General features: G+C 40.1%; 1 protein-coding gene across 2 annotated transcripts; it reads left to right on the top strand.

Annotated features, from left to right (window-relative positions):
• Positions 1-3,438: 3,438 nt before the first annotated feature.
• sv2ba (synaptic vesicle glycoprotein 2Ba) lies at positions 3,439-22,053 on the top strand. Of its 2 annotated transcripts, XM_003437691.4 has the most exons (13): positions 3,439-3,592; positions 7,730-8,458; positions 12,692-12,872; positions 14,571-14,722; positions 16,054-16,187; positions 16,680-16,769; positions 18,007-18,120; positions 18,254-18,342; positions 18,476-18,640; positions 18,734-18,867; positions 18,964-19,164; positions 19,263-19,422; positions 20,670-22,053. In XM_003437691.4, the coding sequence occupies exons 2-13, from the start codon at positions 7,981-7,983 to the stop codon at positions 20,851-20,853; spliced, it is 2,082 nt and encodes a 693-aa protein (XP_003437739.1). In that variant the 5' UTR covers positions 3,439-3,592; positions 7,730-7,980; the 3' UTR covers positions 20,854-22,053. The 2 variants fall into 2 exon arrangements, with proteins under 2 accessions (XP_003437739.1, XP_025763598.1); XM_025907813.1 differs by lacking the exons at positions 3,439-3,592; positions 7,730-8,458; positions 12,692-12,872; positions 14,571-14,722; positions 16,054-16,187 and adding an exon at positions 16,220-16,317.
• Positions 22,054-26,406: the final 4,353 nt, after the last annotated feature.

Genomic DNA, 26,406 nt, shown 5'->3' with positions numbered 1-26,406 from the left:
GTGGGTTTATCACGCCTTCCCAGAATCCTCCCCTGGAAGCCATTCATTTCCTGGATGTTTGCATGAGACGTCTCCTCAATTCATTGCAGGGATTGCCCCTCCTCCTGAGGCAGGATTGGCGGGCACCATCAGCTGCAATCTCACTGTGCTGCCAGAGGACACAGCTCTGCAAATGAAGGACAGAGACATTACAAAGTGTAAAACCCAAGCACAAATTTTCACTCTTAGGGTCTACATCAAGTGTGCACAGCTTTGACACAGTATCATTAACGCTGACAGGAGGCAGGGCCAGAATAACAGGCCGAGAGGGTGGATTATGTGGATGCGCAAGTCTGTAGATGTCATGATGGCGTAATAAAGAACTGCAATGTGTGATTGGTGGATAGTGTCCCTACATGGATGAGTAAAGGCAGTCACAGGTGGGGCTTGGAGGAGGGGTTAAATGGAGACTGGTGAAGACAGAGAGTAAGGGGGCTAAATTTAGCCAATGGCTCTGCTGGGGTGGAGCTAATCCTCTTTGCACTCGAATTATCTGGCCTTCGGATTAGAGGGCTTTGCCTCTATGTAAGACATCTACTCTTTATAATGATGTCCCATAGCAGGCCGTACCAAGTCCTCTGATGGGGGTTTGAGAGTTGACAGACTGACCACAGGAATGAATTTTGTGTGCATGTGTTTTGTGCATGTTTGTGTGTTTTGTCGTGGTATTTCAAACAAATGTGCTTATTTAGTAACACCAAGTTAGTAACAGCTATCATATATTGCTGCATATGGTGCATTTACTATTGGATCAAGATTTAAATTTAAATCTTAACGCAATATGTACACTAGTGAGCAAGGCACAGATGATCTCTGATATATACAATGCACAACTCAGACACCATATATTCCTTAATATATAATTCCATCTCGTTAATGTTTAATAATGAAACTCTTAGATGCATCTGTGGAAAGAGATTTAGAGCTGTAAATGCTGCATAATGATCTAAACAAGCAGGTAGGTATGGTTTACATATCAGCTGTAGAGACTCCAGTTAAGGCATAGAAAAACGAATCTGATCCGTCACAACAAGACGACTAACGGAATAGAAAAGCAGTAAATAAATATTTGTATTACACTGCTGGATTTTTATTTTGCCAGACTTTTCCGCAAATCTTATTTTCCCGTGAATAATGGGGCAATTTTACCTCTGAAAGCTTCTTGTAAACAAACTGCATTTATATACCACTTTTATCCAAACTACCTTAAATTGTGTCTTCAATTCACCCACTCAACACACACATTTTTGAAAGAGAGCCACCACCACTTTCTTGATTTATCAGACCAGTCATTGCAGCTGAGGCATAGAGCTGACTGAGAACCTTCAGGATTTTTACATTCAATACTTTATCAACATTTTATTCTAAACGGGACCCTAATTTACTAAATGAACACAATGTATTAATTAAAAATGACATTAGCAACTGAATTCTTAAACTCACTCAAAAAGTTTTTACTGAGGTCATGGATCAGTAGATTCATAGATAGTCCAATATATCCACTGTCCCTTCTCTGCACATGTCCAAATGAGCCTCGTCTCTCATCTCTCTAACTGCTCAACCTGAGATTTTGTCCATCCTGGTCAGTCTCAATGAAAGCCTCAACATCTTGAACTCTGGCACTAACCTTTATTAGTTCCATCCTTCTACTCTCCAGGTTTATGTTAAACAGTCTGGTCAAAAGATCCACTGCTCTGTCTCCTAGACATCTCCATATTTTCACAGGTATGTTTTCTGGACCAACCCAGCAACATGATCAAGGAATCCTGCAAACTTCACTGAAGTAATGTGACTTGTTTCGCTAACTTGCGTGCCTTCAGAGCATAATTGCCATGGTCCTGGGTCTTGGACCTAGCTTTTGAGTTTATGACCTTGTGATTCATTCCAGTACCTGAATCCAGTTAATGTGTCTCATTCTAGATCTCAGTGTGTTGTTGTTTGCGGTTTTATTTTGATAGTGTCCTGCCTCATGTGTATGATGTATGAGTTTTTGCCTCGTCAGTCAGATTCAGTTTAGCTGTGTTCCCCAGGTGTGTCCTCTCTGTCTTATCTTCTCCCTGTGTATATGTTATTTGCATCTCCCTCACAGCATGTGAGTTTCTGTCTGTCCAGCCAATAGCTTGGTTAGTTAGTTGATTTTTTCTGTTGTTTTTCCAGCATTAAATAAAGCTGTGATTCTTAGTTTACTTCTGTCTTTCAAGTCCTGCACTACATCCTGCTATCCACCCGCATCACACGACAATAATGAAGTGCACTGAATCATATCCATCTGGGTAAATAGACCTATACAGCAGAGTTTTAATGTCTTGCTCAAGCAGATTTGGACACTTTCAAGCCTTTCACTTTTATATTACAGGACACTGTAAATACCCTCAGTAAAAACAAACTATATAAAGATGTTTTGGCCCAGAGAGACTGCAGACAGACGGTGGAGAAGGCCTCTTGAGGCCAATGTAATACATCTATATATTAAAGGCCTTTTATATTATATAATCTACTATCATTTGGGAAATGCAGGGCATCCATATACCGCATCGTCAAACCATAACTGCTGTTTTTTTTCTGTAGCATCAGACCTCTCTTCTATCATAGTCAGTATATTCTGTGTATGTAAACCACAGGAATGATATGTGGAGCAGCAGAGCTATGATTATCCATCTTCCGCTCTAGGTGCCACTCAGACACATCCATAATAACCTCTACACTCATCCACACCCAGAGAAATAAAACTGCCAGCCCTTCCTTCCTGCTTCAACGGAAAAGGAATATTTCATCCAGTTTTGCTGATATGCTTATCCAGAGTTTCTCAGGATGGATGAGCAGCCAGCAAAGCGAGCCAATGTCTCATTCAAGGATACTTTGGCATACAGCTGTTCCTCAAAGGAAGCAGCTCTTCTGCTTCTGGGACAAAAAGGAGCATCCCTGACTGGGTTTACTATAGATAGTCATTATCCTAACATGGCATAGACAGTGAAAACCACTTGGTGTGGTGATTAGATGTAAACTAAAAATGTGCACCTCTTGGAACTTTCTTCATGTATATTACTGAAACCACATTCAGGTACCCATGACAACAAGCATCTGCCCTGCTGATGTGTCCTTGAGCCAAAAAGAGAAAAGGAAAACAGAAAATCTGAAGGCTGCTGTTCTGACAGCTGACTATAAACTCTGACCTCTGTTAATACAGATCAGCAATATCCCAAAAATCCTGCAGAGCAACTACACAGTTTGCAGTCAGTTTCAGTTCAGCCTGTTGCTATTTAAACCTTTAGGACTGTACCATTAGCTCTCAGAGGGGTGGTGGGGTTAATTCTGGGGAGTTTCCTGTGGGGATGAGCCCTGGTGAGGGAGGGGTAGTGTGTGGTGTGTATGTGTATGTGTATGCATGGGGTGGGGGAGTTGTGAGCTTGGACCCTAATCCCTTAGGTTTGGCTACAGCACGGCCTTAGGATAAACTGACATGTAGGCGATCGACATTTGAAAATGCTACTTGGACTTTAGCACATTTTTAAGTTCAGAAGTCATTTTTTATATTACAGGAATGCTTTCTCTGGTAAGATAACATTTGTTATTTTTCAATGCTCGCTGCTTTGTGAGATGAACTAGTGAGGAAATAGATAATAGTGATGGAAAAGATAGCTGCAGTATGAATTTGATCTGGTGCAGCAACACAGGCCTGATGAAATGCAGCAAATGCTCCTTTATGGTCAGCACTAATTCTGATGTTTATAAAACAGAAAAATTTCAGTCTGAAATTATTTGTGTCAACTGGTTTCTCTTTTACAAAACGATATAAAGCTGAATGCTTGATGAGATTTTATGCGTTGAGTGGAAAATCTCCAATCTCTTGTCTATCAGACATAGAAACGGGTCAGTTAGCAGACAGTTGTCCCAAGAAATCAAACGGGATTCTCCTTTGACCTCTGGAGATCAGTGCAGAATTGAGATTAAAAGTAGCTTGTTTCTGTTATGGTCCAGTTATTCTATCAACAGATGCAAGACATTTAGCAGATGTAGTGCAACTGATTTTGTGTTATATCTCAATAGACACGAGTTACTTAGTGGGATCCTGGTTTTGCAGGCTGATAAGAATTTCAGCCATTTCAATCTGGACTAACAATCTTTAGCGAGCATGATTATTAAAGTAAAAATGTTTAGATCCTCTCAGAATTGCTTAGCTGTAGGTAAGGCTTTGATCAAACAGCTGTGTTGCAGAAATAGAGGTGGGTGGGGGTGGGGGATGATCCAGGGGCCAAATGAAAAAATACTATTGTAAAACTGAAGGATAAAATTTAATTAGAGGACAGGGACATGTTGCAGACAATTAATAAGAGCAACACTGTGGGTTCTAGGGTTGATTTGTGATTTTGTCAATTTCTACATTTCCTCAAACGTAATTAAAACATAGATTAAAAAACAGGAGGTTGGACCAGCTGGGTATGAAAAAGTGAATGAATAAAGCCAGGCTCCTACAGCTAAACTGGAGCTGCCTGCAGTGGTACTGGTAACTTTGGTAACTTAAAAATTAAATATAAGAATTGCAGTTGGAAAAAAAAAATTAAAAATGTGGACCACTGGGCAGCTCTGATGCTCTATCCACTACATGTGTATGTGTGTGTGTGTCTGTATGTGTGTGTGTCTGTAGAGCTATTCTTCCAAAGTCCATTATCGCAGCATTAATATGTAACTCCACACGAGTCTGTGGTTCCATTGCTCTCCGTAGAATGAGCTACAAAGTTTGGCTCAGTCAAAATAATAAATGATCTGAATGGTAAAAGGTCATTTGTGAAATTGAAATAGCTTTCTGTAAATTAGGTGGCGACCTCTCTGCTTCCTGTTAAACCTCAGACTCACATTGATTTTCATGATTTCAAAGGGGCTCTCTGACTTTTCAACAACGGGACACACTCAGAGAAAGGCAGATTATGACCTATTCAAAAACTGCAGAGGCACAAATGCTGATTTGACATCTGTGTAAGTATGCAGTGTGAGTTACGGCTGTGAACGCAAACCTGGATCAATAGGTTAGAAAACAAGGGAGGGAGACAGAGGGGAAAGACTGGGCGTAGGCAGCCCAACTGTTATGTAAGCGCCAGCTGTGTGAGAAAAGGAACTGCAGCAGGATGATGAAAGCAACTTCTCTTCCCTCAACATGACTGCGCATCCATCCTAACACATTCCCTCTCATGAACTGTTCATGTATTATTCACACCGCTTGAAGAAATAATAAATAGATGATGGTGATCCTATCACAGTACTCGACTTCTTCTCATTACTCCCGACAGTAAAACTGATTCAAGCGTAGATTTTAACACAGACTTTCAGATTTCAAAGACCTCGCATCCGAAAGAACCAAACAGCCTACATTTCAGTGCATCAGTCCAGACTGTGTAATCCACCGCTGCTACCAACCACCTCTGTGACTTTCATGATGAAACAATGATGTGAGGCAACAAGGGCAGAAAAAATCTGCTGTCGTAATCTGGATTAATTTACAGTATTCGTCATCCTGCTTCCAAACCAGCACAGACCAACCCAAATCAAACCAAGCACTGTCACATGATAGGACTACAAGTATTTCTGCTTGGGCATATAGGGCTAATAACCACCGGATGAAAGTTAGGCCATTAACACTTACGTGGACACAAATGGTCCATTAGGAAAACTGCAGTAAATCGAGATTAAAACGGTTCAAATCAGAATAAAAGTTATGTGAAAGGATTCAGGTGGAAATACACCACTGTTTTTATACAGCTAGCAAACCGTCTTTCTAATATGTATCACTTAGTTATTTCAAGCAAGCTTATCATTCATCTTATTCATTGAAACTATTAAGGATTCTATTAAAATGCATATGTGGAAGGTATGGCTGATGAAATTTAAGGACCAACATGCTAAAACCTTTAGGTATAGTTTACTCTGGGGAAACAATCGGCTTGCCATCAAAAAGCAACAGAAGTCAGAGAAACAGAGATTGTGTGGAGATCTAGGTTATTTAGGTCAGCGGTCCCCAACCTTTTTTGCCTCACGGATCGGTTTATGCCCGACAATATTTTCACGGACCGGCCTTTAAGGTGTCGCGGATAAATACAACAAAATAAAACTAGTACCGGTACTGGAAAAAAAGAAGATTTATTCATAACACACTTGAAAAGACCCAGGAAAACCGAGTTAATGATAAAAACGATATTAAAATAACGCTGAAAACCGATAAAAACCCTGAAAACCATACATTTCACACCTGAGCCTCAACTCTCGCAGCCCGGTACCAAACGACTCACGGACCGGTACCGGTCTGAGGCCCGGGGGTTGGCGACCGCTGATTTAGGTGATCTACGTATTTATTAATGAATCATGTTAAAGACTGTCATTTGCATTAATCAGTGTCAGGCTAAAAAAATCAATGAATATATTCTGCTCTTTAAGGTAAACTTTGTGGGTTATCTTTTGAAATGTGTTTTTTAATACTTTATTTTATATATAATTAAACAAAATCATAATAATTATAATACAGTTGCAAGTACGGCATTACTTGGTCTGGCGTGACCAATAACTTATGCTCCTAATGCTAGTTTATGCTAATGTTAACTAATGCAAAGAAGATTCAGTTTTCTAGATTTACTTCTTTACCAGTTTTATGTAATTTCTGCAGTAAAGTTTTAATAGGTTGCTTTACAGTACTGCTATTATACTTCATAAGTAGTACAGATGTGGTAAAACATGTAAGTGTGAATGTGAAGCTGTAGCTGGAGGAGGAATAAAAAGCTAAATTTCGCCTGTGATTATACAGTTAGAGGTTAAATAAAGGTTTGTCTTGTTTAAATGTTTAACCGTGTGACTGAATTGTGTGCTGTGTTTCGTATTCAGCTAAGCCATTTAGTTATCTGACACAAAGCATTAAAAAAAACATTACATCATATTTTATCTATAAACTACAGAGAATAACAGCCTCAGGTTAGCAATTGCTTGATTTTACAAGCATGTGTGTGCCTGGCTTCACTGTGATACTCATTTAATCATGTCAGGAACGGATGCGGCAACAAAAATCCTAAAATTTAATGGAATTTGTGTTTCTCTGTTCGTCGGCATTAGATGCTCTGGCCTCTGGTCACCAGAAAAATCAAGACAGATCTGAATGTGTCATTGCAGCAGTGCTGTGTGATGGATCAAAATGGCGCCAGAGCATTTGAGCGGGGAGACGATGAGATTATCTGCTTGTGTGGAAGGACAAGCAGCCTACAGAGAGGGAGAAAAGCATTACCAAACTTGTCTTTCCTTCCACAAGACACTTTGAAAAATTTAATTTTTGGAAGAAGGGTGGAATTTTAGTTCACAAGCAAGTTATTTAAAAGTTGAAATAATAAAAAGGAAATCAACTCAAAATTTGTTTTAATAGATGCAATAAGAACGATACAAAGATAAAAACGGGTTTAAAAATTTTTCAAAAATTAACACGTTTAATCAAAGTTTAGCCCTTAAATCTTATTCTAGTACTTTCCCCGATACTTTTATAGAATTTTGATGTAGGTTTTATAAAATAATTGTTTGGAAGTCCTTTGAGACATTACTTGTTACCTGTCTGGTCACACGTTGCACCCAAAGGGCACCGTTGCTTAGCAATGGCTTTTCCTCTACAAGTGATGTGAGGCCAACAGACAATATGTAATGTGTGGTGTTCATTGTTTTTCAGGTTCAGCATGCAGCACTTGACGTATCAAGGAAGGTAACAGTCTTTCAGCATACTTGTTGAGGCCTTAAACCTGAGACCTAACTACAGAAGACCTGCAGTTTTCTTCTGACACCAGGAGACTGCAGCTACACGAGAGCAGCTCACAGCTTCTTGGGAGGATTATGCCATTATAGCTGACAACTTGAGCTTCCTCAGCACACGACGGCTCCGAGACAAAGTCACTCCTGCTCTCCTTACATGCAGCAGGAACCATGGATGACCCCTATCACAACAATGTAAACCAGCAGATGACCGAAGGTGGAGATTATACCTACACCCAAGATGGTGGAGGTCAAGACGGCTACCCTTATCAGACGGACTACCCTCCACAGGACGAGGATGCTGCTAGTGATGCCACTGAAGGGGCAGATGAGGATGATCAGATGTATGAGGGGGAGTACCAAGGCATCCCGCACCCCGACGAGATCAAGGAGGCACGACGGGCAGCTCGAGTGGAGGCCAGGAGGAAAGCCCGGATGGCTGCCCAGCAGGAAGAGGAAGAGGAAAGCCTGCCAGAGCAATACGAGACCATCATGGAGGACTGCGGCCATGGACGCTTCCAGTGGATGCTCTTCTTTGTGCTGGGCTTGGCGCTAATGGCTGATGGCGTGGATGGTTTCGTGGTGGGCTTTGTCCTGCCCAGTGCTGAAAAGGACATGTGCATATCTAACGCTGACAAAGGATTACTGGGTGAGTTTAACTGAATTTCAACTAAATTTTATTTTGATCAAGCGTTGTTTAGAGCCAAATCAAATCAACAGTTGGGTCAAGGTAATATAAGTGATGTTGACGTTGTTAAAGGAGAAAAAACAAGGTCACAAATGTGAGCTATAGTGAATATTAAGCGTGTCCGCTCACTTTCTGAGCCACTGATGATTAAGAATTGTTTTTAAAAACTGCAGTAGTTTGCTGACTCACCTTTTGGGACAGTGTTTCAGGTACAAAATATCTAGATAGTGGATAACACTGATCTTGTCCAAATCTTCATCAGTGTGGAAGTCAACAACTGCAGCTAAATGTTATCAATGACAACAAATGCAAAGACCTGTTTATCTTTTTTGTACACAGCCGTTTTATCTGCATGGCAGCCAGAGTATGTTTAAAAATGCTTGATTCAGAAAACTTTCAGCATAAAAAAATCTTGTTCCTTCTTGACATTTTATCTATATTGTATAATATGATAATGATAATATGATAAATATGCTCATATCTGTTATTAGAGATTACAGTCATGTTCACAGATTTTCAGATGGTCAGAAAATGTAACTTTTAACCATATGAAAGGCCCGGAGAGGTCTATAATTCATCCAAAAGATAGCATTCTCATAGCATTCTGTCCAATAGTTGCCATAATTCTCAACTTCACGAGGCTACAAAAATATCAAGACATCCCCAAAGTCAGTAGAGCTAAATCTATCTAAAAAAATCCATTCAACAGTTGCTGAAGTATGTCAGTTTGAACAGACTAGTACTGACAAACTACTCACTCTGCCATTACTTATCATATGGCTAGCATGACAAACATAAATTATATGTAGACACATAAAAACCTGCAAGACTACCTAATTACAGTCATCTGTCGAAGAGTTTCACTCTTTACCCAGGGAGGAGGATCTCATCAGTGAAATGATCTGTTGTTGTGCTTGGCTGGAACAAAATCCTGCATATGCTTGGCTCTTGACGGCACATGGCTGCAGACCACTGCTTCAGATAAAAATATCCCCCAGTCGCTGGAGCAAATTAGGGGAAAAAGGCTTGGATCTTTCTAGGCAAATGCAAAAATAAAGAACATAATGAACATTGTGTGTCCTAATGGAGTTTGGGTCCACTGTGAGCAACTAGATTAGCTTCACTGAGCCTTGGCAGTGGTCCTCCATGTGTCTGGGAGTTGGCTTGAGGGTGCCAACAGATATTTTAATTATTTAGTTATGTTTAGAACTGAAAATTGTATGCAGCATGGACTTATCGGGAAATTTACCTTGAAAACGTCTGTTCCTCACTTTCTGTGCAGACAACTGAACTGCAAATTAAAGCCTTTCACCTTATTTCCCAGACCTCGTGTGTAGCCAGGCGATGTGGCAGATTGCACATCGCTCATTTCATCTTAACAACAGGGTCCTGGGATGAAGCATTGCGAGAGATTGATGAGGAACCCGGTGGTGATTGCATTCGGTGTGTGTTCCCAGGCTAATGTGGAGCATGTTGCAGCAGTCAGAGATCCTGGCGGCCTGCGGAGCTGGTGCAGAGCTGTCAGATATGCTTCAGGCCTCTGACAGGCTGCGGTAGCAGGAGGAAGGCCTGGCGAAAATGAAATCGCAGCGTCTGTTTGTGCAGAATGGGGGGAGAGAGCTGATCATTGGCTGAGAATATGAAGTAGATCTGCAGAATGATCCTGTCTGATTCATGCTCATGCTCTGTTCACTAGACGCAGAGGAACAGAAATGACTTTAATCGTAACCTTAGTCTTGGAAAGCAGACAGACTCCCAAAGCTTTTGTTAAACACAGGAGGGTTAGCACACTTACCTTTAATGACAGTTATATTGTTTAATCTGCAGGGTGAAGTGTTCAATAGCGGAAGACACAGTGGTGGACACAAACAAAAGGAACCTACACCTGATTGATGATATCATTATTTCAGAAATTCTGCTCAGATTTAATCTCAACCCAAGCTGCTATACTTGATCCACAGCTACTGTGTACGCAGATAATTTTATGATACCTGCCAGATTGTCTTTGGTGCATTATGTCTATTACTGAAATGTTTTTGGCAGACTGGGAGAAATCGCGCTAATCATTCAAAATGTCAAGGTCTGTGATGCTCAGAGTTTGAATTTTCACATATTTCTAGAGATTTCTGAAAACGGCAGCTTCACTGCCCATTCAGAGCCTTCAGTTCTTATTTTCTTTTTATCTTGCAGATTTACTAGTTTCTTTTCCACTTAGTTTAGCAGGAAAACTTTGCAATGTACTCAACAATGTTGAATAACTACTGCCATAACGCATTATACATTTTTCTTAAAACATAAATTCAAAAAATTTTCAGTATAGTTTAAAAAGTATTCAACCATGGAAACAGTCGACACAGGATATTTTAATTTAATTTGGTTATCTTAACAACAGTTACACCTTTAATTGAAGTAACAATGACATGTATGACATGTATATGAGAACTCATTTGTGATAAATGTTTTTTAAAAAGTGAGGCATTTAAATATAGTCAAACACCCAAAGTAGCTGAGCCAGAAGCTAACAATTACAATAACTTCCATCCTTTAGTTTGGTCCCTGCGTGAGATGGCAGCAATGATCAACATTTTTACTTAAAGGCTTTTCAGTGATTTGAAACCATTTTGTAAAACGTTGATAATGTTGGGTCTAATGTTGGATATTTATAAAAGATGATATTCTCTTAAACAAAGTGACTCCCAGGCAGGGATAGACCTACTTGTTTCACAAGTGCTGACCTTTGCTTCCCAGTTTTCAAGGGACTCGTGGATTAGTAAGTTAACAAATGATCAAATATCATAAAGAAAATGATGATCCACATTTTTTCTACCTACTTTCATGAATCAAAAGAAAAACTGCACTGATTCATGAAAGTAGGTAGCAAAAATGTGGATCATTCACCTGGTTAGAAAAATGCACCGATTTAACAGTTGAAATAGTCACAAATGTGCTATCTGAGGAAGTGTAGCAAATGTAGCTTTAGCTTTAGCAGTGGGTTTAATTCATTTTATTTGGAAATTAATTTATACAGCATCAATTCACATTCAAGAGCATGGAGTCTCTTTTACTATTTATTTTGTATATCTGGCATGCTTTGCAGCTGTATTTTCTTCTGTGCCTGCAGTTGTGATAAAAGCACTTCAGCACAGTGCTTTCACTTTTAATACAGGAAGGAAAAGATAAATTCTCCCTTTTCCTCCAGGGACTAAGTGTCTTCACTGTATTCAAGGACACTTTTGCAAGCTTGTTGCTGCCAGGACAGATCCTAGGCCTCCATGTGAAAGATGGGATTTCTAAATGCAAGGCCATCCTGTTAACTTATCCTTGCAGATATCTGAGGCATACAAATTTCCTTAAGCAACTATTTGGCCAGCATATTAGATGGTATGATAGCTTTTACTCTTCTTTCCCCTGTGCAGTCTTGAGTTGAATGGGATATGCAACTTGGCGTGAGGAGCATCAGAGCATTTGGATAGTCTAGTAATCCACGGGGAAGGTGCACACTATGGCTCCACGTGCTGTTAAGCTGCTTAGTTCCTCTGTAGTTATGGCTGTGTAGTAAAAACACAGACTAGGTAGGGAGTATGCATTGTTCTAGTGGTTTAAACAACACGCTGAAGAAGATGGCTGAGGCTGTAGATTTGAGTCCCTAAACAGCTAAGACAGGAGAGCTTGTTTCTCTCCCCAGAGACATTAAAATGAAAAATGGAGCATGCTCTTGTGTGGAGCTGTGGAACTGCTTCAGAACAAGATGAAATGGCAGGCTGGACCACCTGCCTGCTGCATGCTGACAGATTCCAGACCGGCCTGACTCAGAGTGGGAGTCTGCAGTGATAAAGCATGTAATCAAAGAAACAATAAAATGTCACAGAAAGCCCAAATAACAGAAAAGCTTGTGAACAAAGCTGAAAGCAGGTTTTAAAATATGGAAGGTGAGTGTTGTAGAAGTGAAACGCTCTTCCTGGGAAATTATTGTGACCTTTATTTCTTTGTCTCAGATGTAAGAATGTGTCACACTGAAACACTGTGTGACGATTTCTCTTCTTCCTACTTCATACAAGGGTAAAGGGAGCCCCCTTGTGTTTGACTTGAGTTTTAAAAGTGAAGCATTTGTGTGTGGACGTGTGAATCTGTAAAGGCCACATTTCAAGTTAACCAGGTTCCCAAGTGATTAAATATGTGCATGTGTATTTGCAGGTCTCCTGGTGTATGTGGCCATGATGGTGGGTGCACTGGTGTGGGGTGGTCTGTGTGATAAAATGGGGAGGAGGAAGTGTCTGATCTACGTCCTGACCATCGACCTGGTCTTCTCCTTCCTGTCCTGCTTCGCTCAGGGCTACGGCTTCTTCCTCTTCTTGAGGTTCTGCTCCGGCTTTGGGTGAGACACTGACTTAGCCAAATTTACATTTACATTACTCGAAACAAAGAAAAAAAATCCACAGGCTTTTGTCAGACTGACTGACCTTTTCTATAAATAAGTTAGTAGAAAGAGATTTCAAAATAATACCCCTGACATTTAAAGAAAAAAATGTACCTGGTAGAACTAACATTAAAAAGACTGTGGTCTGTGGTACATTTAGTCAGACTGCTCAGAAGAAAGTAACTGATATGCATGTTAAAAACATTACATGTTCTATTGTATCTAGCCTATTATGCTTCTTAGTGCTTTAATAATGGAGTGTTTTAATTTGGTGGGCTATAGTAGACATTTCAGACTGCTAAATTAGTTTAATTGGTATTCTAATAGAAAAACTGACCCAGTGTTTGAGTCTAATTGGCGTTTACTGTGTTGGACAGTTTGACATCAGTTCTTTACTACTATGCAATGTCCTCCAACTACATGAGGAAGTGTAAAGCAAAAACTGTTGTTTAAGCCATTTAACAATTGCAGGAGAGAGCCAGGAAGATTACAGTAAAGTAGGGGTCTTACAGTACCTTCTACTCTGCATGCTATCATGTGCAGCCTGCTGGCACACGCCACGAGAACACACTGTTAACACCACCTCAAAGACTGCATGCTGCACACAAGGAGATTTCTGCTTATTTACTTCAACAGAGCATTTCTTTATTACACTAATTAAAACAAGTAAACAGTGCTCTTTGATTGTTCTTATTTTCAGCTTTATTGCTCAGTTCCTGCTGTTGCCAGCACCTTACGGTGAAGCTATTGGTGCGCACTGATTGATTTTGCAACTTTCAAAGACACATTTATTTTGATAATGGTTCCAGCCAGATCTGCAATATTGATGTTTGAGCTTGTTGTTCAGCAACAAAATACAAGGTCACCCAAATAAACTGTTCTGCTGTCGCTGATTCGAGGTGATAATGAGTCCCACGTTAGTCATTAACACTCACATTTGAAGAAAAACTATGTGCATTTTTCTGGCATGCTAACAGGAGGCTGACTGCACATCCCTGTATGAAAAGATTTGCTATAGTCATAAAAAAGGGAGGAATTTTCTAAAATGCCAATAATCCTTGAAGTCATTTTAAACCTACAGATATGATAATCAGATTTTTTTTCCACAGTTCAAACAATGTTTTAATGTCCCACAAAGTATGTAAAAGATCAGAGAAATGAAAACAGCATTGACCAAAAGGATCAAATATCCCTACTGATGCCGTTATTCAACTGTGACCATCGCCCGCACTGAAACTTCCTCATCGCAAGGCTCCAGACTTAAATCAATAATCACCCTCATGATAGGAACCAAAATCTTGACTTAACTCGTGCCTGTTCAACAAAATCAGCTAAAAAAAAATCAATCAAATATTCCATCAATACCGGTAATTCTGTCATTATATAACAAAATGTCTTTAATCACGAGTGTTTGAAGCTTGCATCATCATGAGTTTTAGATAAGAATTTTCCAGTTCCAGTCAGGGTATGGCCTTGCATAATTTTTCATTTAAAATGCAAATGTGTGACAAGTTGTCTATAAAGCAAATTTGACGAACACCCAAAGGAATGGGATTGAAACACTTTAATGTCCTAAAATCTGGACAAAATCACAGCAAAATCAAAAACATCTGTGTAAGATGAGACTAATTTTATGTTTTATGATCCCTCCTCCAGAATTGGTGGCTCCATTCCAATTGTGTACACCTACTTTACTGAGTTCCTGCAGATGGATAAACGTGGAGAACATCTGAGCTGGCTCTGCATGTTCTGGATGTTTGGAGGCCTGTACGCCTCCTTCACCGCCTGGGGAATCATCCCTCATTATGGTAACGCACAAACTCTGATAAACAGACAAACACATGTAGAGTATTAAAACATATAAGATGAATAATTGAGACCCCCACAAATTGAATCTGTAATAACGGTGTCCTCTGTTAGTCTCTCACGGCTGTCAGTTCAAATGCCTCGTGCATTAATGTTTTCACAAATTTGAAAATTTAAACATTTGCCTTCTAAAAATATTACATTTAATATGTAGTATAGTGACAATACCCCAATTTTGATATGTGATAGCTGTGTTAGGAAATCAAATGCAGTGTTAGCAATTCATAATGTGTTCGTAGGGAGGACAGCATTACTATTTCAGTTTTAATCAGTGGCTGAGACCATTACTTGCTGAACAGAAGCTGATGTCTTAATCTTTTCTGCCGTATGGGAAGTCACTGCAGTCCAAAATGTCACTTACTCCCATTTGCCAAAAATTCTTGAAATGCTACTGAAGTTCATCTCTTTGCTTAATAATTGTGTTCATAAGATTACAATAAAATGTATTTGCGCTATTAAAATGTGTTCATGTGTGACAGTAAAGACATATGACAATGACAAAAAAGTAGTTACTGAATGTAATTTCTGGAGGCAATTTATCTGAAGTTCAACAGCAATTTGACACCTCATACACTCGCCTTTTAACCTTTATGTCTATGAACACCATCCTGCCCCACATACACTTTATTCACAAAAGTACTGGGCCATTACACTTAGAGGAGCTGCCACAAAGCCCCCAGTACAAGATTTCTGTGCTACTGTTTATGCCAGAGGAGGATTTGAACTCTGAAGATCATTGCTTACTATGCATCCTAGATTCTTTATCAGTAAATGTCATCTAATCATGTTTGAGAATGTAGCTCTTGCTTTTGAAAATTGTGTGTAGCCCGCTAACAGGTTTCTGCTCAAAAGAGAAGCCAAGGCCACCCCTTGGCACCCCTTGGCTCCTCTCTTGCTTTTTGTTGGAATTTTTCTCATAGTGGGAACATTTTGCTTCTTCTTTTTCTTTCTCAGTCTGCATAATGTGGTGAAATACATTGAATAGCTCATTTTGGTGCTCGCTAATACGGCTTATCTGGAACGTTATCTAATCAGTTATGTTCTGAATTAATTATTCACAATAAAACCAAACATACCGCCAGCATCCAGTTTGAAAAAGATTCCCAAACAGCCTCACAGTTGGCTGCTTGTAATTGACTTTTGATGACTCAAATGTAAACAACTCAAGAAAAAAAATTGCAACACATTAATTCTGTGATTTCATAATTAAAGCATTCCAGAAAACAAGGTTTGTGGAAATATTAACATGTTCTTCACTGGGTGCTTTTTGCAGGTTGGGGCTTTGCCATCGGTACACAGCTTCAGATGCACAGCTGGAGACTGTTTATCCTGGTGTGTCTCTTCCCTGCACTGGCCGCACTCATCGGACTCGTGTTCATGCCGGAGAGCCCGAGATTCCTCCTGGAGGTCAGATACTGGAACCAGTGAAGCCAGTTTGTAGTAATAATATTGATTGTCAGGATTAAGCATCCAGCTGTGATTGGTTAAGAATGTTGAGTCATCAGACACCACACCAACATCCCACTGCTGTGCAAAGGTAGCGATGAGCTGCTAAGACATCACCAGAACACCACCCACCCCTGTTTCTCATCCTGGACAATATCAGGGCTTTAACCACATGTGGTATTGTATTTGTATGCTACTGCTGCACCACAAGTTATCACACATTACCCCTTCTGATAAGAGGCAGACCTAATGGGAACATTCATCTGGCTGCAATGCTGGTGGGAAAGTTTAAGCACTCAAACCAAAACCCATGATTAAAAGAGTCACTCTTATATATAGTTCACTAAACTTTATAATTTCAACTACACATTGGAAAACCCTGAGAGGTTTCACAGGGTGCTCTTTGAACTTGTTTAAATAGATATTTATATGTTTGTACGTGTGGTTTTTCAGACTGCACGACATGATGAGGCGTGGATGATCCTGCGACAAGTTCATGACACCAACTGGAAAGCCAAGGGGGAGCCAGAGAGAGTTTTCACTGTAAGCCCTCATTTACACTCATGTTTGGCTCAGCCAGTTGACAGAAAAGTTATCTACTTATTAACAAAATAAAATAAATGTAGCTCCAATCTCCCTGCATTTGTACAGGTGACATCTCTTTGTAATTTATGTAAATACTTTAGAGTGAGTCTTACATCTCTTCATTTATCGATTCATTGTCTGCTGCCTATCTGGGTCCAAGGGCAGCAGTCTAAGCAGAGATTCCAGGACCTCCCTTTCCCTAGCAGCCTCCTCCAATTCTTCTGGTGGGACACCAAAGGGTTCCCAAGCAAGCTGAGGAACATAATCTCTCCAGCATGTTGTGAGCCTGCCCTGGGGCTTCCTGCTCAGCAGGAACATTTTTGTCCAGTTGGACATGCCAGCTGGACAAGCCCAAAACAACTCATCCAGGAAGTGCCTGTGTGGATAGGGTGGCAGTCAGATGGAGAGGCCTTGGTGAACTGATCCTTGGTGGCTTAAACCAGTTCTTGGGCTCTTGATTGTGCAATAAAGTAGAAATCATCAAGGAGAAATCATTTGAAAGAATCAAAAAAATAACTTATTGAACCAAAGAATTGACCATTCAGGAACTCCAATGAACTAACATAACAGGACCTACAACTCTAGACACTGGTGGTGATGGACTTGAAGATTTGATTGAGGTTCACTGTGCAACTAGGATGAGATGGAGAAGGGGGCGAGTCGGGTTGGACAAATGAGAGTCTGAAATTCAGAATAACTGAAAGGAACACATGCATGTAAGAAATTAACTAATTAGACTAGAGTAATGATGAAGATGCTTCATAACAAATCCAAAACAGCCAACATAAATCAAAGAGCCCCATCTGTTTAAATACTGATGAAATGTTATTCACAAGTCCTGATTATCATTTGTTTTTATTAATTAATCTGGTTAGCCAACTTAGATCAAAATTTACAATGTTTGTTTGTCTCTGTGCAACAAAAATTACCATGAATATCACTGACAGGTTTTATTGGGTTTTTTTGTTTGTTTTATTGTTTCTTTGTCAAGGATCTAACACAAAAATTTAAAAAAAACCCCCATACATTAATTTACATGTTTTCTGCTTAAATTAAAGTTTTGTTTTCTTTTAAGAATGATTTTTTTTATGTCACACTTGTCTCATCTGTATTTTTACATGAAAAATTAAAAAAAATGTAAGAATTAGAAACCGTAAGAAATAATAGTAATTTAAAAAATGATGCCTTTGTCAAGGTAACCAACATCAAGACTCCACAAACTCAGGAGGATGAGTTCATAGAGATCCAGAGTGAGACTGGGACTGCCTTCCAGCGCTGGACTGTCAGAAAAATGACCATGCTGCAACAGGTCTGCAACACTTTACAGTAAAATAAAACAGAATTCAATAAAAAAAATAGACGATTTTTTGCTTTGCTTCTTTTTAATGCAGACCTTGCATGTCAAGTTTGATTATCTGTCGGTCTCTTTCTCCTTCTTTCAGGTGATGGCCAATGTCATGTCGCTATCAGCGCCGGAGCTCCGACTACAAGGCCTCCTTCTGGTTATTGTCTGGTTCTGTTTGGCCTTCAGGTAGATCTACATTGAGAGCTGAGGTCAAAACACACCTGTGCTTTCATCTACAGAAAAAAATCTAAATTTTCTGTCTCAGGCGGATCATTTTGGTTTAATCCCCTCATGCTTCCAATCCTTCTGTGTGTATCAGCTATCACGGGCTTGGAGTGTGGTTTCCTGATATGATCAAGTACATGCAGTATGAGGAGTACGAGTCCAAAGTCCGAATATTCCATCGAGAACGTGTGGAGCGTTTCCACTTTAACTTCTCTCTGGTCAACCAGATCCACCGTGAGGGGGAGTACATCCATGACAAGTACATTTCCGTAACACCTAATGTTATACATTTTTCTCAGTTTCACAGTTTAGTTGGTTTGTGCTACTGCTTCATGTCATTATTTTCATTTAGGTTCGCCAACATTGAAATCAAGTCGGTCAAGTTTGAGAGTTCTCTGTTTGAAAACTGCTACTTTGAGGATATCAAATCCACCAACACCTTCTTTGAGAACTGCACCATTAAAAACACCGTCTTCTATAACACAGGTACCAGACCAGACTGCACTGAAACCCTACCATTAGCTAAAGCAACAGGTTTCTCTTGTAAGCACTTTTTACAATCTAACCCTCTGTGCTCTTCAGATCTCTGGCAGGAGAAGTTCAAGAACTGTCGAATGGAAAATGCCACCTTTCTCCACCCAAAGAAAGGCTGCCATCTGAACTTTCAGGAGGAGAATGACATCGTCATCTACATGGTCAGCTTCCTGGGCAGTTTGGCTGTCTTGCCTGGGAACATCATCTCAGCATTGTTCATGGACAAGATAGGAAGGATCCGCATAATAGGTGACCTCAGGAGAGAACAGCACAGGAACGATGAGGTTACGTAGCCAAATATTCAGTCAAATATTTGTCAGCATGTCCTCATTTATTTGTCTTTCTAGGTGGTTCTATGCTGGCGTCATCGGCCTGCACTTTCCTTCTGCTGTTAAGCTTCAGTCAAGGAGCTGTAATATGTTGGCAGTGTCTCTTTTATGGCATCAGTGTGGCAGCCTGGAATGGACTAGAAGTAATTTCTGTGGAACTCTACCCGTCCTCTAAACGGTAATCTATCCCATTTTTACGTGTAATATGAGCTCTATCATAGTACCGATAAATTATTATGACTCTCCTAAAAGTGTAGGCCAAACCCACCATTCCGTAAAGGCTAGAACAACAAATATGCAGCTGCATTTTAACCAAAAATAGCCTGGAATGCACTTCATGCCTTCGTTGTTCAGTAGTGACTTGTTGGTTTTAAATATATAATCTCCCCCCTCGCTGGTACTGCAGCTTAGGCATGCATGTCCATTTTGTGCTTGGGAGAGACAAAGTGTAACATCAGGTTTTTTGAGTAAACCCGAAGACTCGTTGTTTCAAATGGAGTGAGATATTTACAGCATAAAAGAACTGTAACTAGTAAAGGCAGGACTTTAATGAGTAACTGAGTAATCGCATCTGCTGGGGGAGAAAATGAAAAAATATGCAACCAGGAGCTTCTATGTGAATTTAATGCCTGATATAAAGGGAGTTATTTTGCAGTTGATAACAAAATTATACATATTATATATAGAAAGGTAGCTGTTAGTACACTAATCTTAGCTGTGTTACTGTGGTTTGTTGAGGAATGAAAAACAGTATAACATTACTGCACAGAAACACACTGCAAATGTCAAAGTAGCTTAACTAAACTCAGGCTACTCAAAATGTGGCTCCTGCCCTTAGAAATTATTGAAATAAGGAAAGCATACACCAGTGTGTACCACCGAGTTGAAACATGCCATCGCTCCAATGTGTAAAAATATATAAACCAATACAAAAATGACAATTACCAACCAAAAACAGCTATTTCCTGAACAGATACATTGCACAAACCTGTGCATTATTCTTTGTGGCCTGCACTCATAGCTGGCTCCCTAAATCATTTTCCCAGAGATCAAAACTCTGACACCCCCTAGTTGCGCAAACCTGACTTGGATATTTCACAGCATCGGTGACACAATGCTTGGTACACACAGGCATTTTCGCTGTTCTTTCTGCTGATGCCTCATGTCCTATTGCCTGCATTCTGTTTTGTCTTCTGTGAGGCTCAAGCTTTCAGTTTGGCAGCTTTGTTCTTGGTTCCTAACGTTGCAGGTAGTGCTTCCCACCTCACAGCACCTGTGAGGCATATTTGATGTTTTTTCCCGGCAGACAGAAGTGAACGTGTGGCACCTTTGTGCAAAACAATGTCAGCGGAGAACAAATGAACTCAAACGTTGACCTGCATCCAATACTGACTCTAACCCTTCTCTGTCTTTCTGACTCTGCAGAGGAACTGCGTTCGGCATCCTGAATGGCATCTGTAAGTTTGCGGCCATCATTGCCAGCTCTATCTTTGCCGCCTTCATCGGCATCACTAAGATCATCCCCATCTTTCTGGCCTTCGCCGCCCTCGTCTGTGGAGGCATGGTGGCTCTTAAACTGCCCGAAACCCGGGAGAAAATCCTCTCCTGATAAGCCAAACTCCTGCAGCCTGTGGGCCCCAAACGCAGTCTAGCTATGGGTGAAGCAGCATATTCTGGGGAAAGTATCAGCTTTTTAAACTGAAACAGAAAGATAATAAAGAAAGGCCACGTTGTGCTAGATGTGTGTGTCATGGTTATATGAGTAAAACTTTTGAAAACCTGTCTGGTTGCCTATATAAACCTGTGGTTGCTTTCTGTTCTGTCTCTAAGTACCTCAGGCTGCCCAGCGTTTCTGTCACATTGAATAAAAAAACTAGTCTTTGTCTTCCCTCCATCTTTCTCCCAACCTGCGTTTGCACACAGTGTAGCAACATTTGTGTTGTTTGAGGTTCGTGTAAAAGATTAATATGAGATGAAAATGTGTACTTGAAAGATGTTGTAGTTCTTGTTACCATGTCGTGCTTTGATTTCATTCCCTCTCAGAGAAAGAGAAAGGACTTGTAGTGATAACTTGAAATGAATTAGAATCCTGTTGTATTCACCGCCGAGACTCAGCAGCAATATCACTGCAGGTGTTGTTATTCAGAGAAAACACCCATTTCACCCACACAGTCTTTGTTTATTCTGCGGTGTCCTGTGGTGTCTGTAGTCTTCTTTAGTTGTTGCTTAGTTTGTTTTCTGTAGACATGAATCCAGATTCACCGTTTTCAATAATGTTGAAGATTTTTTCTTTTAAATTAAATTCTCTCCCATCCATTTCTCCCAGCGTATCCAACCACAACACTTCTCCATGTTTGTCGTCGTGTCATCGACTCTGAGACGTCGTGTCTGTCCTCAGTTGTAGAGCTGTGTTTTGCTGGTGATAATGTAGAATCAGAGTCTTGTTTGTCACATCTTGCCATGACAAAGTGTAAGGAACTGTTTAATTTGTTTTTGTCTGTTTTTTTTTAAAGAATGACTGTGAAAATAGATGTTTTGATATGATGCTCTCATTTTAACGTACTGATGAAGAACCGATTTACAGAACTTGTTGCATATCATGTTTCAAGACTTCTAAAGAACGTGTTACTTTTTTTGGCACAACTGAGGTGTGTATGTGCGCGTGGCTGTTATCCACACATCTGTGAATTCACTGAATCACAACAGTCTGAATACCAGTATTGTATTTGTGGTTGTACATATAGACCTGTGTATATTAGTTGTAACATAATAGCTGCATCATGACTTGAATAAAGCTGAGGGCTCATGATTTGTTTTCCTGGTTAATGAACATGTGAAAAATGTCATACATTTTAAACTTTATGGAATACTGTTAGTACCTGTTTTGTGTTGATTTAGAACTCACTGACAAATGCATATAAAAGCAATGAAGGTGCTCTTCCTTCTGGGGATTAACATCTTTTCTATGTGATCCAATGACCCTCTAAGTACAGGCGTGATTGGCTCAAAGACACACCCCATCTGTTTGTGGTCACCCACTGGTTTGTGGCCTTGCATTTTTAATCTTGCAGCCAACAGTGACCATATTTAAAAGACAGGTTTGATTCTAAACCAATAGACAGCTCATAGATAGATATAATTTAAAATGAACAATTAACATAGCCCATACGTGTCTTTGGACTCTGGGAGAAAGCCAGAAAACCTGGAGAGAACCCACACAAGCAGAGAGAACATGCAAACTACACACAGAAAGGCCCCGGTATGAATTCAAACCCATGACCTTACGGCTGTGAGGTGACAGTGCTAACCATGGCAAATTAATAAATAAAAACTTGGAGACTTGTGCAAGACTGGTTCCTGTAGTAGAGACATAATGTAGATTATGTGCTTGTTTGCATATAAAGGAGAGCTGAGATCCACATGAGCAGTCATTCCAGATGTCTATGAAGATGTGTGAACTCAAGTATTTTGAGCTCATGACCAACTCCACCCTGAAGTACATTTCCCATTTCTCTCTCTTTGTTTATCCTCATATAATAAGCAGCGAGAATGCATTTTGGTGTGACACAGATTACAACACCTTTATAATACAACACCTATAAGGAATAAGAAGTGTATTTAAGGAATAGGCTGGCCAGCCATGCCAGCTGGAACAGTGATTATGAATCTTTCTGAAAACTGTAACAGAATTTCAAACTGCTTTGATTTGAGCTGCAGAAATTGTTTTCAGTTTCTCAACACTGGACTCCTGACTGCTCGTCTTTACACTCCCCTATCCATCTCTGACTTGTGTCCTGCACATCTCCTGTATACAAGCTTCAATGTCTTATAATGAAACAGGATATTTTCTTCCATAACCATTTATCATTTATCAATTCAGACACAATGTGCATTTATCATCATCACACTAAAGGGCTCACTTTTCACTGTTGTCCTGTTGCCAGAGGTTAATCTTTATACTCAGTAAATACCGAGCTTCATTTTGATTCAGCCTGCAGAAGTGTCCCAACTCTAATGTTACATCTCATTTGATTTAGTCACACAAAAACAAAGCAATAATCACAGGGGGGTTGTGTGTCAGCGCTATCACTCTTATCTTAGTCTTGGCAAGAAAGCAAATAAGCGCATTTCTCAAAATGTTGAGCTTGTCCATTTGATATAATCTGACAATGTACTAAATACCCATAAGAAAACATTTGACAACAGTCTTTTGCTTGACGGATGAAAGTGTGCTTTCAGTGAAAGGTGCACTCTGAATATAAACTGTGACACAGTGATGAATACTGGCAGAACATTTAAAAATCTGTTAAGAGATCAACAAGAAAGATACAATCAGCATAGCCACAGACTTTTTTTTTTTAAATTTTCATTTGAATTTATTTATTTGGTCACGTAAACATGATGAAAAAAATGAAATTATATCTTCCTTATTTTTTAATGTAAGTATTCGTGACCTCAGATTGTTTTCTAGCAGATTGTTTTCTCCTTCAGGCACAATGACAGTGAACGGGAGCTGAAAATAGCTGTTCCCATGTCAGGGCCAGCTGTGTGATTGTGGGGAACTAGTAAAAACATGGCAGCACACAAGTGTGAGCAAGTGCCAGTAGTAGGAGGATGTGTTTACTCTGGCTAAGGTGTGAAAGACACTCTGCTGATGTGTCTACCAGGCTTATCAGGATAGCTGTAGTGGCCAGTGAAATGTTGTCTCTGAAGCTAATATTTTAATTTAATCTTGACTTGACTTTTGTGCAATTTGACCTATTTCTGCAGCCTGACAGAGTCTTCGTGCTTGGAGAAGAAGTTACCTCAGTCGTGTTGGCCAGCTGGATTCTTTGATGTTCTGTGAACGTCACTCTCTAACAACTAGATGAAATTTACTGTGCACCTCTGGCTGACCCCTCCGGTTCCAGCACTGTTTCACACCTAGGGTGCAAAATGTGCTCCGCTCACATGCCACCTCACCCACTGACACACACACACACACACACACACACACACACACACAATCTAACAAAATAGCTGTTTTTGCCGCATGAATTTGGGACACATAGGACTAAAATGATACTGCTTTTCACAACTTTGTTTTTTGCAATGTTTAACTGCCTCTGTCAACTCTATCAATGCCATTTGTATAATAATGAGACCTCTGAGTTAGCCTGTGAGCTCTCTAAACTTATTATAACTAAAGCAGCTGTGGCTCTTAAAGTCAAACCAGACTGACATTTTTTCAGCACATTAGAGTTCTTCATCCTCAGTCATCATCATCGTTTTCTAGTCTCTTTGCAGGACTCATTCACTCATTTGGTGTCCTTCCATTGCATCTACATGGGTGTCTACATCTACACAGAACCACGAGTGCACCCTATAATGACAAAATGTATGTCACTTAGACCCAAGCAAACCCCCACATGCCCACAGTAGCAAAAAGCGTAAATCTAGGGTTATAATGCCTTGTGGATGTCCACATGGATAGTTGTGGACACCACAGATGAGTAGTTACTCCTATAATACTAATTTATAGCCCACTTGGGAGGACTGACTTGCAGTGTAGTGTAGACCATGATTGTGAAAGATGCGGCCTGACACCCAGAACCATAATTTTGTTTCCTGTGAAATCTTATTTGATTGCTTTGTTTTTAAAATGAATATATTTAGTATGTTTCGCAGTTGATCTGCATTTTAAGTAATGCAGTGATTCTTGGAATTTTAAGAAAAAGGCTTTTAGCTTTGACCAAATTTAGCAAAATGTTTTTCTTCTGTCACCCAAGTGAACTGTGTGCACTGCCATTGTGATAGCTCATACTCATGTTTCTGCTTATAGAGCAACATCCATTGCCCATTCTTGTAGACCAGGGGTGCCCAATCCCAGTCCTCGAGAGCTACTGTCCTGCAGCTTTTAGATGCATCCCTACTCCAACACAGCTGAATCAAATAGTTGGATTACCAATTCGGCATGCCATCAAGTCTGGCAAAGGCCTGATAACGAGCCATTCATTTGATTCAGGTGTGCTGGAACAAGGACACATCTAAAAGCTGCAGGGCAGTAGCTCTCGAGGACTGGGATTGGGCACCCCTGTTGTAGACTGTTTCGAGGAAACCTATTTTAAACTGGAAACCGTAGCAGGCACTGGGATTTGTTTTTAGGTTTGAACATGTCCAACATCTCTACAAACAACAACAACAACAACAAAATCCCCCCAAAAACCAAACCTATCCTCTATCAGTCCAATAATATTGTGCAATTTAATCTTTCTTGAAGATATTTGGTGTTTCACAGTGAAGGAAAAATCACAGTAAGACTACCCTAACCCTAAAATTGTGTATCTCAATATCAAAAGAACCTGAATTACATAAAACCCTTGAGAGCCATAATAGTCGTGAACTACAGTGTTGTGCACAGTGATATATTTGCTATAAAGTTTTCTTTTACTGTTGCTCCTGAAATGAGTTTCACATCAATGACATAAAAGTCAAAATAATGTAGTTATGCAAACTATTTTGCTATGCATGCATGTATAATATGTTTAATTTCTACCGTGTTTTAAATTTTTTATTTATATATGTCACTACCAGAATATCCAAACAATGATGTTATAAATGATGTCAAACTAGATTTTAGTCCAAGCAGAGGGAACACCCTGGAGGTCGTGGTGGGGTTGATGGAGACACAGACAGGTGGCAGGCAGCCCAGCCTCTGAGCCTTCTGTGGGTGGGCATCCACCCAGAGGTGCCAAACTCTCAGCCAGGCTCCCACAGCCTCACCTTGCTCAGAGTGACTGGCAGGGTCGAGCAGCGGGTTCAAATCCAGTTCACTCTGCCCGCAGCCTGACATAGCACATACCTATCCATCACTTTCTGAGCTCAGGCCACAACAGTATCATATTATACACTTATGTCCTTACCGTTCATTTTATCTGTCATATTTAAGCCTTCTGGAGCTTCCAGCTCTTCTGTTTTCTGGTCAGAACAACTGAATGTGCTCCCAGCTGGAGGACACTGTCTACAAACATGTATTTATTTAATTACCTGCTTTACAGCATGCCAGTTCTCCATCAAGGAGAATACGCCATTGACACAAAGCCAACTGGAAAGAACAGAATTAACTGCTGTGTTGAACAGGATTTGGATTTATGACAGCTTGGATGTTTAATAGATGATTTAA

Source organism: Oreochromis niloticus, linkage group LG1 (assembly GCF_001858045.2).
Source record: "Oreochromis niloticus isolate F11D_XX linkage group LG1, O_niloticus_UMD_NMBU, whole genome shotgun sequence".
In the NCBI taxonomy this organism is placed as follows: Eukaryota; Metazoa; Chordata; class Actinopteri; order Cichliformes; family Cichlidae; genus Oreochromis; species Oreochromis niloticus.
The sequence above is the reverse complement of the archived record's forward strand: the minus strand, read 5'-3'. Positions and strand labels throughout refer to the sequence as shown.

Bases quoted from the DNA above. Each gene is read 5' to 3' on its own strand.
- sv2ba (XM_003437691.4), top strand. From the start codon at position 7,981: ATGGATGACCCCTATCACAACAATGTAAACCAGCAGATGACCGAAGGT. The intron at 18,121-18,253 runs GTCTGCAACACT...TCCTTCTTTCAG, and splicing joins AAATGACCATGCTGCAACAG to GTGATGGCCAATGTCATGTC. The intron at 19,165-19,262 runs GTGACCTCAGGA...TTGTCTTTCTAG, and splicing joins AGGAAGGATCCGCATAATAG to GTGGTTCTATGCTGGCGTCA.